The sequence below is a fragment of the Lactuca serriola genome, chromosome 4, assembly GCF_051521515.1.
Source record: "Lactuca serriola cultivar US96UC23 chromosome 4, Lser_US96UC23_V15, whole genome shotgun sequence".
In the NCBI taxonomy this organism is placed as follows: Eukaryota; Viridiplantae; Streptophyta; class Magnoliopsida; order Asterales; family Asteraceae; genus Lactuca; species Lactuca serriola.
Window position 1 is genome coordinate 33,376,298 of NC_136411.1, and position 15,586 is coordinate 33,391,883.

General features: G+C 36.8%; 1 protein-coding gene across 1 annotated transcript; it reads right to left on the bottom strand.

The window, feature by feature from the left end:
- Positions 1-5,933: 5,933 nt before the first annotated feature.
- Positions 5,934-13,231, bottom strand: PHYLLO (2-oxoglutarate decarboxylase/hydro-lyase/magnesium ion-binding protein). The gene is made up of 25 exons (XM_079038475.1): positions 12,997-13,231; positions 12,702-12,896; positions 12,266-12,583; positions 12,076-12,190; positions 11,828-11,922; positions 11,677-11,730; positions 11,503-11,571; positions 11,324-11,428; positions 11,048-11,242; positions 10,872-10,970; positions 10,238-10,792; positions 9,912-10,136; positions 9,510-9,809; positions 9,366-9,433; positions 9,135-9,293; positions 8,816-9,052; positions 8,625-8,730; positions 8,394-8,549; positions 8,072-8,320; positions 7,815-7,982; positions 7,581-7,724; positions 7,063-7,509; positions 6,512-6,963; positions 6,332-6,439; positions 5,934-6,247 (listed from the first exon to the last, which is right to left on the bottom strand). The coding sequence occupies exons 1-25, from the start codon at positions 13,144-13,146 to the stop codon at positions 6,031-6,033; spliced, it is 4,986 nt and encodes a 1,661-aa protein (XP_078894601.1). The 5' UTR covers positions 13,147-13,231; the 3' UTR covers positions 5,934-6,030.
- Between the last annotated feature and the right edge of the window lie 2,355 nt (positions 13,232-15,586).

The following is a 15,586-nucleotide window of genomic DNA, read 5'->3' on the forward strand; positions in this document are numbered from 1 at the left end:
GTTTTGTACACCAAACCCATACAATTTGCTTTTTGACATATTAATCTTGAGCCCCGATGACAGTTCAAAACATCTTAGAATTCTGATCAGGTTTTTCGTGTTTTCCAATGACCATGATCCCATAAATATTACGTCATCAGCGTATTGGAGGTGGGAGATTATTGGGCCACGGTGAGGTAGCTGGATTCCTTTAAAAATACCCTTTTCTTTCGCCGATTCTAATGCAACATGAAGTCCTTCAGCTGCGATGATGAACAAGAACGGGGATAATGGATCCCCCTGCCGAACACCATGCTCCATACTAAATTCTTTTGTTGCTGACCCATTGATAATGACTGAGACCCGTGTTGAAGCTAGGCAACCTCGAATCCATGATCGCCATTTAGCCCCAAATTCCATTTGTTGCATGGTTGAATCAAGGAATTCCCAGTTAAGGCTACCGAAAGCCTTTTCAAAATCTACTTTAAACGTGAAAGCTTTCTTTTTATTCTTCTTTACCCAGCTAATGACTTCGTTTAGGATAAGAGGCCCATCCAGGATATTTCTATTTTTAATGAAGGTTGTTTGTGTTGATTTAACCACAAGATGCACCACCTTTTTCAACCGTTCAGCTAGGACCTTTGAGATTGTTTTATATAAACACCCGATTAGGCTGATAGGGCGGAAATCGTTTATTGTGATCAGGTCTGGAACCTTTGGAACGAGAGTGATAAAGGAAGAGTTACATCCTTTATCAATGAGCCCTGTAGCTTCAAAATGCTTTACTGCAAGATAAAAATCCCCACCAATCACATCCCAATGTTTTTTTAGAAAAGCGAAAGAGAATCCGTCAGGCCCAGGAGCCCTGTCCGAGCCACACGCCCAGATAGCTGACCTGATTTCATCGAGAGAGAAAGGCCCTTCCAAGAACTCAATCGCATAGGGGGGCAGTTTCGAGAATTTTGAGCTGAGAAATTTAGGGCACGATTTAACAGGCTCAGCAAATCTCTCCGTGAAATGCTTAGTAACCCTCTCTTTGATGACAGTCGGATCGGTTATCCAGAAACCATTTTCCTTAATACCATTTATCCTCTAAGATCTTTGGTGCTTTTTAATCAGACCGTGGAAGAATGCACTGTTCTCATCACCTTCTAGAGCCCATTTGGTTCTAGATTTTTGCTTTAGGTCCTCAATGCGCCCAGATTCGATTTCAATGATTTTTTGGTAAGCATCCTGTCGACTTTTAAGCAATTCATTATTTATCGGTCCCTTCTCAGCCAGGAGATCAATGTCATTTATTTTGGATGTGATCTCATCCATCTCCCTTCTAGTTTTTCCAATAACTTCCTTCCTCCATGACTTTATATGCTCCCTTCTAGAATCACGAATTTATATTCATCTTGTAAGTTACAAGATGTTTGGAATTCCCATGAATCCTATCAGTCAATAGACCTTTTGGATTTCCACACGTATTGTGTCAAATATCGCTTAAATTAAAAAAACAAAAATCTTTTACTCCGGATAAAAATTTTCACTTTAATGTTGTTTTATTAATCTAGTCTTTATGGACAAATTATGCAAAAGACTCAACATTTTGGGATTTTTTTTCATTAACGCAAACTTGTCTTTTTCTTTTCTTTAAAGACAATTTTTGATGGGTTATGGTCATAAGACATCCTATGTGCTCATACAAACCCTAATGCTTGGATCTAGGTTTCTCTATTGTACATGCAAGTTATCCAAGACTATAAACCCTAATTCTAGCATATGGAAATCGATATTAACATATAATTAGGTTTAAGGTGTTACCTTGATTGTTATGTAGTAATAACAATCCCAATTCCTCCTTGAATTGACTTTGGAAGGCTTAGAGTCACAAGTGTCACTCCTCTAATGGCTCACAAACACCATAAGCAAGAGGATGAAGAGGAGAGAGGATGGAGGCTGCCAAAACTCGTGTGAAACCCTAGCAAGAAGCTTAGCCACGTTTTTGGTCCTTAAGGGATCTATATATAGTGAGGCAATTAGGGTTATCTAACAAGGAAATCCTAATTTAGTTGCTTAAGCCCTAAGCAACCCATGGAGCCCTTTCCATAAGGCCTTGGACGATTTCATATGGGATTCCCCCATAGAATTCGTCCACCTTATGATATAAGGCAATCCATGGCCCAAATTGCAATTATCTTATAATTACAATTCCAGTCCCTTAAGTTTAATTAATCTCTTTTAGTCACAAAACTAATTACAAATTAATTATTGACTAATATTAATTAAACAATATGATTTCTCCTTTAATATATTATTCTCATAATATATTAATAAATCATATTTAATCATTTCTCTCCATAATTCATCCTATCAAGTTGCTTTGGTGAAGGCAACCCAAAAGGACCATGCACCATCAGGTCAAGTACATACCAAAATAGTTATGGACTTAGACACTAATCCAACAATTTTTTGTCTAGAAATTATTTTCATTTTGATTCATAATTTCCATGTTTTGTTGCTACTGATTGGTATATTATGCCCAATTTTTGTTGGCAAAATTAGACTAGTTTGACATCTTAGATTGAAAAAAACTAAATAAATAGGGAAAATGACTCTTGAGGGTAATTAACTTTTGCGTTTGTACTTTTGACCGGCTTTTGACCTGTGATTGTAACATCCCGGATTATCAAGAGTAAAGTTGAAGGGTTAAAAGAGTAAATTGGAAAGGGCAACTCGGCGAGTCCACGAGTGGACTCGGCGAGTAGGGTCGCGATTTTGGCCGCGTGTTGAGTGGCCGACTCGGCGGCTGGACTCGGCAAGTAGGCGCTGAGTGGAGAAAACCCTAATTTCGGAGGATGAGCCCTATATAAAGGACATTATACCCTCTCCCCAGCCTCCTTACCTTCCCTTAAGTCCAGAAAACCCTAGAAACGCGATTGTGAAAGATTGGAGTGCAATTGAACCTTGGAAAAGAGATTTGGAGGAAGATCTTGGAGAGTTAGGAGGCTTGGAGCAAGGGGCTTTGCTTAGATTCAAATTTATTTGCTGTTGAGGCTTCCTTTTGAGGTATAATCTCGTTCTTGGGCTGTTATTCTTCTAGATTCATTATTCTTGGAATGTATGGGAGGTTTAGCTTGTGGTATCTTGAGTTTGAAGAGTAGATCTGAGGTTGCTACCTCAGATCTGGAGTGGAGGAGGTCTAAAGTGCATTAAAGTCTATGTTTTTGAGTGGTTAGTGAAGCCATCATGTCCCAAACCCTAGCCCTAAAGTGTAAAATGCCTAGATCTCTTTGGATTCACATAAAGTTTGCCACTTTACGTGATGGATGGGTTGTAGGAGGCTAGATCTACGTTTTGGATCAATTGCATGGCCTGGAAGGTTCTGTTTGGAATGAGATCTAGAGGCACTCGGCGAGTCACAAAGGTGTACTCGGTGAGTTGCTTGAAGATGGTCTGGAACTCGGCGAGTTGGAAGAACAACTCGACGAGTAGGTTGAAGATAGCCTTGGACTCGGCAAGTCTGTTCTTGAACTCGGCGAGTCTGGTCGTAAGGTCCAAGTTTCTTCTGGTTGAGCTGTGACTCGGTGAGTCGAGTGAGAAATGACTCAGAGTTGTTGGACTCGGCGAGTCTTGGGGTGAATCGGCGAGTTAAGTCGCGGTTGGGGGAGATTCTGTGTATGTGGACGGTGAGTCATTGGGATGACTCAGCGAGTAGAGTCAGTCAGGGGTTGGCTTTGGCCAAGGGTTGACCAGTTATTTCCTAGGGGCATTTTGGTAATTGTTGGATATTGTTTTGAGTTCAGTGTCTTGGTGTTGGCCAGTGTTGGAGATCGTATCAGTGGTTGGAGTAGCTTGGGTTATCAGTTCAGTCGGCAATTTCGAGGTGAGTTATCCTCACTATATCAACAAGGTCTAAGGCACCAAGGCCGGCCCTTTATCGGATTGAGATCCGGGTAATTGTTGTTATGATATTGCTTTAATATGTTGCATCCTGGTAGCTGGGATGGTATATGTTAGAGACCTGGTTGAGGTCGGTATCCTGAGATGTAGGGTGATGCTATGCTAGTGACCGGTTAGGTCGGTATCCTAGTTAGGATGATGATATGTTATGTGATCTGTTTGATCGGCTTGTTGATTGTGAATTGTTATATGATTGTATGTTTATGTGCACATGGTTGTTTGGACTGGAGTTGGGTTGAGGCGGGTCCTGCTTTGTGCTGTAGGCCAAGATACCCAGGGCGGACCGGTTGCCCCGAAGGCCCAGCGAGCGGTCCGGATAGGCTGTAGGCCCCAAGAGGGCGGACCAGATGTGCCGAGGCTCGGAGAGTGGACCAGGCCGACTGAAGGCTCGGTGCGGGCGGACCAGTCATACTGTAGACTCGGAAAGTGGACCAGGTGGATTGAAGACCCAGTGCGGGCGGACCAATCACACTGCAGACTCGATGTATATGGCTAGACTCGGAGGGTGGACCAGGTGGACTGTTGGCCGGTGCGGCGAACCAGTCACACAGTAGACCCGAAGTGCATGACTGTTTTGTGATCGGATATGATATGGCATGATTATGCGTGTATGGTATATGTGGTTGGTATTTTGGGGATATCTCACTAAGCTTTCGGGCTTACAGTTGTGGTTTTATGTTTTTCAGGTTCTTCAGGAGACCGTGGCAAGGCGAAGGCGTGATCGTACCGCTCCTCATGTTTATGTTGTGATGTGATTCTGGGAATACTCTAAATAAATTGTATTTAAAACCTTTTTGTAATAATTTAATGAAATCGGGTTGTTTTTGAAAAGTTTAAATTGGTTGGAATTTTTCGGTCGTTACAGTGATAGTCGGTCAAAGGGTTATGGTGAACACAAACAACAAGTTCGATGGTATATTGAGTACAAAAAAAAGGATAGGGACCAAATGAGAACAAACGCAACAGTTGGTTACCCTCCTGATTCATTTTCCCTTTACTCATTTACAACAAATCCTACTGATATTAATGACTTTATGAGATTCATTCTTGCTTCTCTTCAAAACATAACCTACGAAAGGACATTATTCATGCATGTACAACTTTGTAATGCACTTGAATATTTATTAGGGGAATCTTGACTAAGCAGACGCATTTCATAACTACATTTACATTTCCAATCAAATGATTTATCGTATCATGGATTCTAAACAAGTCTACAAACGAGTGGAATCACAAGTGTTATGATTTTTGAGTTTACTTAGCTTTAGGATCGAACTCATGGGATAAGATACAACATCCATATGTACAATATTATGATGATGTGTCTACAAAAGCAGCATGATATTGTACATATTGATGTTGTATCTTATTCCATGAGTGCGATCTTAAAGCTAAGTAAAATCAAAAATCACAACACTTGTGATTCCACTCGTTTGTAGACTTGTCTAAAATCCATGATACGATAAATCATTTGATTGCAAATGTAAATATAGTCATGAAATGCGCCTACTTAGTCAAGATTCCCCTAATAAATATTCAAGTGCATTACAAAGTTGTACATGCATGAATAATATCCTTTCGTGAGTTATGTTTTGAAGAGAAGCAGGAATGAATCTCATAAAGTCATTAATATCAGTAGAAGATGATGTGGGATTTGTTGTAAATGAGTAAAGGGAAAATAAATCAGGAGGGTAACCAACTGTTGCGTTTGTTCTCATTTGGTCCCTTTCTTTTTTTTGTACTCAATATACCATCGAACTTGTTGTTTGTGTTCACCATAACCCTTTGACCGGCTATCACAGGTCAAAAATCGGTCAAAAGGGCTATGGTAAACACCAACAACAAGTTCGATGGTATATTGAATACAAAAAAAAAAAAAAAAAAAAAAAAAAAAAAAAAAAAAAACAAAAAACAAAAAAAGGGACCAAATGAGTACAAACGCAAAAGTTAATTACCCTCACGAGTCATTTTCCCAAATAAATAAACAAACAAAAAAACATATAAAGTTGTATACAATGGTAAGCCCATAGGAAAATCAAGGGAATCGACCCACAAAGTTTGAAATTATTTATTATTTTGAGTAATGCATATAACTGACTCTGTTTATGAATCAAGTCTAGTGAGAAACTCTGTTATCGATCGGATTACAAGGAGTGGGCTCTCTATATGAACAGCATGCCCACAATTAGGAACCTCAACCACTCTACTCTTGCCAAGTGTCACGCACATCCTCTCACCAATCTTCTTAAATTTCTCATCTCTCTCACCAACAATAACCACAACAGGAGATTTCACATGCTTTAGATCTTCCCACAATGACCTATCATCAAAACTCATAATTAATCATATACCAAAACAATAAATGAATTATTTATTTATTTATTTATATAATGATCAAACATACGGTTGTCTTCCGGTGCTTAGGCCAGAGAGTGTTTTTACAAGACCTGACACGTCATCATGTTTTGACCGGTCAGCAACTATTTGCTCAAATTGTGGATGGCTTCTTAAGCTGCATCATTCATAAAAAAATTATAAACACAAAGTAACTACAAAATTTATTTATTTTTAAATATTAAATTACCTTTCCCACATCTCTCCAGAATACCATGTCTCAATGAATAATTCAACACCATATGAAACAAGTGCACATGCTAAAGAATCGTCTTTAACACTTCTAGACTTTCTTTTTGCCACGTCATCCAATCCAGGGCTTCCAGATATCATCACTACTCCTTTTACCATATTTTTGAATTTCAAAGCCATGTATAAAGTGATCCTCGCTCCCATGGAGTATCCGACAAGTGTCACTTTTTTAGTGGTAAGCACAAGGACCAGTTTCTCTAGCATATCTGTAACTACCTGCATTGAAAGCTCAACTCCTTGTGCCACGTCATCAATGGCATCCATCTTTGACCCACCATGACCAGGGAGGTCGATTGCGATACATCTAGAAGATGCTGACATGGCGTTCATGATGGGAATCCAATCTTCACTACTCCCAAGGAATCCATGAAGAAATACAATAACATTATCCTACATTTAAAAAAAAAAAAAAAAAAAAAAAAAAAAAAAAAAAAAACATCATATACATCTGCTAAAACATATTAAATTAGAAAACTTTCACTTTCTTACATTTCTTTTGTCTCCAAGCTCTTTCACATTGATGGAAAATGTCATCCCCTCAACATCCACCTTTTGTGTATAATTCCGTAGTTTCTCACTCTCAAAACTCCGGAATACCGAATTCCGATTGATTTTGAAGTTGGTCAAAGTTTGACCGGCATCAAAAACAGAAGCTTGACTTTTCGTAAAACACAATGACTCGGTGATGATGACATCATCTTTGAGCCACTTGTATGTTCCAAGACCATGTGCCACGTCAGATACAATTTCCTTATTCATTATTTTGCAAATATCTTTATTTTTCATTTCAAGAAAACAAGAAAATTGAACGTAAGCTGACAAAGATATTCCACTTTCGAATGCAGCACTGACAACAGCTAATTTTCCATGATGGTGGGCCCACCTTGCAATGTATGCAGCCTTCTCAAATCCACCAACAAAGCTTGGTTTAATTACCTGAAAAGAGGTAATTAAATAAATTACTTAATATTTAATATGTAACAATTAATCATTAATCATTTACTTACAACAGCAACAATTTTGTCATGTGTGAATCTTGAAAGAGCTTGAAGAGGATTTTCTTGAAGATTGTCAATGGTTTCATCTAGGGCTACAGGTATTCCGCTTTCTTCACAAAATTTAATTATATCATCTTCATCATTTACAGGCTCCTGAAATTTGGAAAGTAGATTTTTATATTTTTACTATATAAAGTATAAACATATGCATCAACCAAGAACAAAATAATAAATAATAAATACCTCAATATATTGAAGTTCACATTCCTTCACATTAGAACCAAATTGAAGAGCATCATTAAAAGACCATTTTTTATTTGCATCAACACGAAGTTGAATATGGAAACCGATTTTCTTCCTTATTTCTTGTATGACTTGAGCATCTTCAATAGGATGGGCCCTACGTGCCACCTGTCAGTTTATTATGGAAAATGGAAAATTGGAAATTACTTACTTTCATATGATAGTAGAAACAAACATAAGATCAAATTTTTGCTTACTTTTAGTTTGATTGTAGTGAAACCTTCTTCAACAAGTTTGGATGCAAGATAAGCAACTTCAGAAGGAGTTCCATTAGAGTCAAGAAGGGCACAAATTGTAATATTTGATGACTTTTGAGGACTTTCTTGTTTGGGTGCTGAAGGGTGAAGGATATTTAACATACTGGAAGAACAACCTTGTACTGAAGCTATAGCATTAAGAATCGCCATTTCCAAACCACATCTAACACTTGGAAGAATAGAATCTGGCTAAAAAAAAAAAAGATTTTCAAGACTTTTAACAAATTTTGTAAAAAGAAATTACTGGATGAGTAGTACATACTGGGATTCCTAAATTGGTCCATATCCATGAAGAGAAGGATCCATTTAGAAGAGGAAGAGATGAATGTAAAGTGGATCCTTTTATAACATGTGTAAGAAACTGAAGTTGCTCTTGTGCATCTTGAAGAGTTCCCTTGTGGGTCCCAAGTGGTGCCACCTGTCATTGTGAACAATAATTAAACCTTATAGGTAAATAAATAAATAAACTTGAGATAGAAAAGATAAAATTTACCTCTCCAATTCCAGTACTTCCATCTTCAAGATACAAAGTTAACACAAATCCTTCTCTATAATTGTCATTAACAACAGGAGTTGTCAATGGAGCACAGAGTTGAATTCTGTCATAACATGATAATTTATACATTATAAATTTATAATAAATCTTTATAGATGATAGATCCATTTTTTTAGTAAAAAGCTGACCTGTATTGAAAAAACTCCAGTTTATGAACTTTAATTGAATTGAGAACTGATAGCTTTGAAATAATGGATAAAGAATTCCCTGCTGCTTGACATGAAAATTGTCTTAAATTACTGTGAAAGTTTTTATTGGCATCAATGGAGCTCTCAACTTCAATAACACAATCACTTTCTTCATGTTGAGAATTTAACAGAGCCTTTTGGAGCTCAGATTTTGTGCTGACATGTACATGCTTCACACTATCATGTGAATAAATAAATAATCTCAAATTAGCAATCAGAAATGATGATGAAATATGAATTGATGAATGATGATCATTACCCATGTGCATTGCATAAGTTGTGAATTCCAACATCATGAGATGTGTAAAAATATTGACTCAGTATTTTTTCTTCAGCTTTATTTGCAATAGGTAGAAGACTAAAAATCGCACCTCCATGGTTGTTGATCACAATTATTGTCATCTGTTTTCTTGAAATCCTTCAAAAACATATGAAATAATAAATATAAATATAAACTGAATTCAAAATCTGAGAAATATATAAGTTGTACCTCTGTTTCAAAAGTGCTAATCCATTTGTATCATGTAAAAAGGAAACATCTCCAATCACACAAACAACCTGAATTTAAATTGTAGAAATATTAAAAGTATAAAAAAGAAAATAAAACAAAAAAAAAATCAGATACTATACTCACTTTTTTGTTGTGGCCTACAGCAAAACCAATAGCAGTACTGAGTAAACCATCGATACCACTAGCACCTCTGTTTCCAGCCACTTGTATCCAGGTGAATGGAAAACCTGAGGGTAATTTGGTAATTTTACCATGACTACCCTTTCCATGACTACTTCCATACATATCTGCATCGCGTATTGGCATGCTATTTCCTATGAACATTGTGGATCCAAATTCAATAGCTTCTGAAGTCACATGAGCAACATATGGTTCACTCAAATTGTTCTCTGAATGTATTAAAAATGATATCTCCCACTCAACCTACAAAATTAAAAATCCAATAAAAGTTATAAATTGCATTTTTGGATCAGATTTCAAAGACTGAAACTAATAACTGTTTACTGTTTACAGTTTACAGTTTACCATCATGTTTATTGAACACAGGAAATTTGTCCATTGGGTGTTGATTTTGGTTGTGCAAGATCTCATCACACAATTGGTAAAATGACGGATATGACCTTGAATCCTATGTGTAATTGCATGTGAGGGATCATGTCGATTAGGATGGTTATCCACTAATATATATTGACATGGAGAAGAATCTTGTATCATCTGTGAAACACGTTTGCTTGTTATTCTGCTTCCAATCTGTATTCAAATTTCAAAAACTATAAATAATAAACCCATAAAAAAGTCAAACAAATTAAGTTGACCTGACCAGTATATTTTCTATTTTTCTCTAACTATACCTGAAGAATAACATCTGGATTTATCCGATTTCTGACTTCAGGAGAAAGTAGCAAATGATCCAAATGATCAACAAAAAGAATACTCTCATTAAGTTTCAAAACAGAATTTTTATATTTTCTCAACCTTAAACCTGATAAAATATCAGCAAAAACTGGCCATTTAAGGTGTTTAGCTAATAATAAAGATGCCCAGATATCATCCTCTTTAAAAATCGCACCAATTAGCAGAATCCCATGTTTTGCACCTTGTATTACACCTAACACATCTGCCACATCACCATGTGTGAAAGAATCATGAGATTGGAAATAGTTTGTAAATGGTTGACTACTTGATACCCAAAACTCTAATCCTTTTAAACAACTTTGACTCCATTCTTTTGGTGTGTTTTCTAGAGGCTCCCTGAAAGGACAATTGATATGTACAGGTCCACAAGGTGATGACGTGGCATGATTTACAGCAGAGTCAACAGTTGTTAAAACCATTCTTGCAGAAATATCGTCTGTGGGTACAGGAAGATTGAAAAATTGCCTCACAAATGACCCAAATATGTTAACCTAGAAAAGAAAATGTTTAAAAATGAATATTTAGAAAGAAAAGTAATAAATAATAATCATTAATTATTAATTAACATACTTGATTAATTGCTTGGTTGGCTCCAGTATCAAGAAGCTCAGGGGGGCGATCTGCTGTGAGTAATAGAAGAGGTAAAAAATCTTGAGAAGCTTCCACTACCTGTAAAAGTGTAAATTATCCAACTTTTTATAAAAAATGGAAAAGGATATAAATTTATTATTTTTTTACAGACTTACAGCAGGTAAAAGATTTGAAACTGCAGTGCCTGATGAGGTTATAACCACAGCTGGTTTTTGAGAGCCTTTTGCATAACCAATAGCATGAAAAGCAAGTGATCTTTCATCAAAGCATGCAATGCAATTTGTCATAGGGTGAGAAGTTGCAGCAATGGCTAGTGGAGTGGAACGTGATCCTGGAGCTATACAAAAGTACTAAACAAAAAAAAATTAAAAAAAAAAAAGTTAAGAGTTTTTAAACAGGAAAAAGGAAATGAAATTTATCATTTATCTTACAGTTAAACCGAGTCGATAGCATTCTTCGATTATTAGTGATGCCCACAATGTATTGATGTTTGAAGATTGTTTTAAAGAATGAGCTATATCTCTGAACTGATCCAGCTGATTTTGAAATTTTATAAAATATAAACAAATGTAGCATGTAATTATGTACAAAATGTATAATTCTACCATACCATGTTATTGCAGACAGCTACAGTAGCTGAAAGTCTTAGGGAGAACTGGCATGATGATGATGTGTTTTCCTATGGAGTAAAAAGGGAATTTAAGAAGGATAAATTTATACACAAGATTGAAAAGTGAATAGAAGAAATATTGAAGTTAAATAATTACCAGGATAAAGAAGATACCAGTTCCATGTGGTCAAGGCAACCTTCCCTCAGCAAAAGAGCATCTGTATATACCTACAAGAAGAGTGCTACCATTTATATGATTAAAAAAGTTTATATAATTAGAGTAGTTAAGTTAATTTGTAGTGTAAGTGAATGTTAATGTATGTACCATTTGTGCATGTTTATCCTCCACCATGTTGAACTTTTTTAGAACAGCATTAATTGATTTGTTCAGACATTCATTTGCAATGGGCCTTGTAAGAGCTGGCCTAAAAGAAAATTTTGTAAAATATGACAATTGTGCACATGAAATACATAACAGAAACCTGTAGTATGAGTGTAGTTATTCAAACTATAGGTCTGTATTCTGTATAAAATATTAAACACTGGAGAGTAGAGAAGATAGCCACAAAATACCTGTTGTGAGATAAATAATAACATCAAAAGCCTTGTCATATGGATAAAGGGAAGAGTCATTCCATGCTAGTGTGGCGGATAATATGGATAACCCATCAGACTCGACTAATTCTATCTGTGAAATTTTGAAATTCAATTAAAATCATGAATGTATTAAAATTTAATTTGAAAGTATGGTTATGTGGATTACTTGGGGAATGAACATGTAGGGTGATATGTTCTCATACTTTAAAGAATTGTGGCCAAATAAACTATAAGCCTGCAGATGTGCTGAATCAAGGGACTGATATCTTCTGAAAGAAATGCCCTCTATTGAGGTAGAGGAAAAAGGAGTCTTGATGAAAACTGCAGCACCAATTCCAAAGACTCCATGACTTCTAGTCAATGAGAGAAACTTATTGGTTGGCTTCTCAACCTCTGTAGAAACAAAAAACTGAGGAAATACTCCTAGTGATGGATCTTGACTGCAAAACAAACTCAATGCTCTTGAACCAGGGGATACAGCAATCTGCAAATGGCAAGTCAATATTTTGAACAGATAACGTAAGAAATTTGCTAGAACAAGCATAAGACAAGTGAAATTCTTAATTATATGTTTCTAATCAAAATTGAATAAATCTGAAAACCTGATATCTGTACATTCCAGCTTTAGCACGAGGTTTCGACTTCAAGTCCTCAACCGAATCTCTAATCTTTTCGAGTCCCGATTCTAGCGTTAGTGCTGGAGGCAATGTACGCGTAATGCAGGTAGCCAGGAGTAGTTCGGCCTCCTCCGCCTCCATGAATTTAACTTCGTTTACTTGCATTGAACTCCGCACAATCTATACACACAAAATCATATATTTCTTACAAAATTGGAAAAATTATTAGAGGAAAACAGGAAGCAAACGCTGAATGCACATGGAAATTCGTAATTTGGACCTTGAAATTCGGAGCATTCCGGCGCTGACGAAGAAATGTGAAGCGATTGCGGGAGGGTATGGTGATGTTGGTTTTAGAAGGCAGAAAGGTGATAGTATGGAAATGTAGGAAGGAAGAGGGAGAAGAATGTAGCTTGATCTGGAGATTCATAGTGTCACCTTAGAGGATAAGGAAACAGGGTTTCAGGACCTAAAGGCGTTTTCCCATAGGATAAAATAAACCGAGTTCGGTTTTAAAAGATATGCACACCTTGAAAACCTTATTTATTAATTTCATTCGATCGGGTCCCTTCCACTCGAAGGACCCAACCCCTATATTTCGTATCAATACTAATTTCTAGGAGGCCACTCTGGGACGCAAATCCTAGGACGACTCTAACAATCTCAGTTATGAATGTAAAAATGTAACAGGTATCAAATCAAGGTTTGCTAGTGGTACCGAAGCACACAATAGAAGTTACAACTTGAAAAGCCTCGTGACGAACAACCGAGTTACATCAAGTGGCGCTATCCATGGGACCCCCATCAAATCAGTCACAACCTCACGTGGTCTTATCCATTCTTTCCTTAATCTCGACACACCGGTTAATATTTGGCTACCGAAAAGCTTCGACATCGAAAAGCTTCAAAATGTCATGTTTCTTTGAAAACTCATATACATTGTCTTCATCATAAATTCTTATATTACCAAGTTTCTAAATAAAGCAAAAGAAATATGATAATTAGTTATGCTTAAGCCATTAAAGGTTATACAACCGAAAGCTTTGCCAAAATAAATGTTTTTATTTTTTGCCTTGCTCGTTATGTACATAATATATTCATAAAAGTATATGTTTCTGGATATAGTACATATTGCATCGTAGTTTGTATTATCAACCGAAAACAAAAGTCAAAGTCAGCGTCACGTCGTAACCATTCCTTGGTCATGTCGTGGGGATGCAAAGACAAAACAATCACGAATCCGGACTTCGGCACGTCATGGTCATTCACTGGCCACGTCATGGTAACTGGCAATTTGCTCCAAAACTCCATTAAGAAGTTAATACATACAGATCAAGGCCCAAAACTTCAGATCTACTCTTTCCACCCGACTTAATAGATATGGTTTCCAAATTTATCCATTAGGATCTCACCACAAGACAAGATCTCAAACCCTAAGTCTATAATAGCATAAAATCTTCCCAAAACATGCATGGCTTTAAGAACAATATCAAGATGCAAACTTTCCCGGTCCAATCAAGATTATGAGGTGATAAAATAAGCTTGAAGAGGTGTTGGAGTTCACTCAGCTCTAACAAAAGTATGGGTTCAATGCATCTGCTGGAAAATATGGGTTCAATCACATATGGTTAGGCATTTGTGTTTGGTTCGGTATATGTTGCTCAGCATCTCCAGAGTTCGGTATACATATAACGATATGCTTCGGACATCGGTGGTTCCGTATATACAGTTCGGTATATATGCTTCCGTTATTTGTGGCTTGGTATACATAGAACGTTAAGTTTTGGTCATCGATGGTTCGATATATATGGTTGACTTATCTATGGTTCGGTGTTCATAAAATGATATGTTTCGGTCATCTGTGGTTTGATATGTATGCTCTATGGTTCGGTCATCTGTGGTTCGAGCATCTACACTTCGGTTGTTTGTGGTTCAGGCATCTGCACTTCGATCATCTACGGTTCGGGAATCTACACTTCGGTATACATGGATCGACTTCACAACTTCAGTCACGTATGGGTTGGCATCCACGGTTCAGACAAAGTGGTTACCTATAGATCTGATTTCGTTCATCATAAATTTCCCGCCCTACATCTTGAATCGAATTTTGTAATTAAATTTAGTTGATAAACACGCCCTGTGAAACCTCTTACTTATGTCATCCACGTAAAAGTGTGACATCCCTAAAATCACGGCCAGAAAAGACCGGTTTAATTAAAGATTTTAAAATAATTTTAGAGTAATCATTTGATTAAAAGAGTTGCGAAATTTGTTCCCAAAACAAAATACGATAAAAATAAGATTTACCAAAGCATTTCTTAAAGAAATGTATTTTTCATTATATAACAATACTCAGGATGTCATGTTCCGATAAACAGACCAAAAGCATAAACATTTCAATACATACCTTACAACAGTTAAATATAATGACAGGTCTATAATCCAAAAATAACTTGACAAGTCATCCAACTTATGCTTTGACGCCACTACCTGTAATACAAAGAAACCGAGTGGGTCAAACTTGGGAGCCTGATGAGCATATAGGATTTTCAAACCACAATAAATAATTATATTTAATTCCACCAACCAACAATAACCCAATTACCCATTCCCGTTATTCTCACTTTACGTCCCTAAAACAACTAACACAAGGGACCTACTCTTAGAATATTTCATCGGGGCGACAACACATGAATTCGGGGGTTTCCCAGCAATATATGTCAAATAAGACAACCATGAGGGGGATGGAGTACAACGAATGAACACCCAAGTTCATTAACACCTACAAGTGGCGAACCTGCTAGCGTTCCACAGGACTGTCTAGAAAGTCCGTGGTCGTCATCTAAACTCCGCTAGATGACTGAATCAAA

Coding starts and splice junctions, on each gene's coding strand:
- PHYLLO (XM_079038475.1), bottom strand. CDS start 13,146: ATGAATCTCCAGATCAAGCTACATTCTTCTCCCTCTTCCTTCCTACAT. Junction 12,897..12,996: donor GGAATGCTCCGAATTTCAAG/GTCCAAATTACG, acceptor TTGTGTGTATAG/ATTGTGCGGAGTTCAATGCA. Junction 9,053..9,134: donor AACTTATGCAATGCACATGG/GTAATGATCATC, acceptor TTCACATGATAG/TGTGAAGCATGTACATGTCA.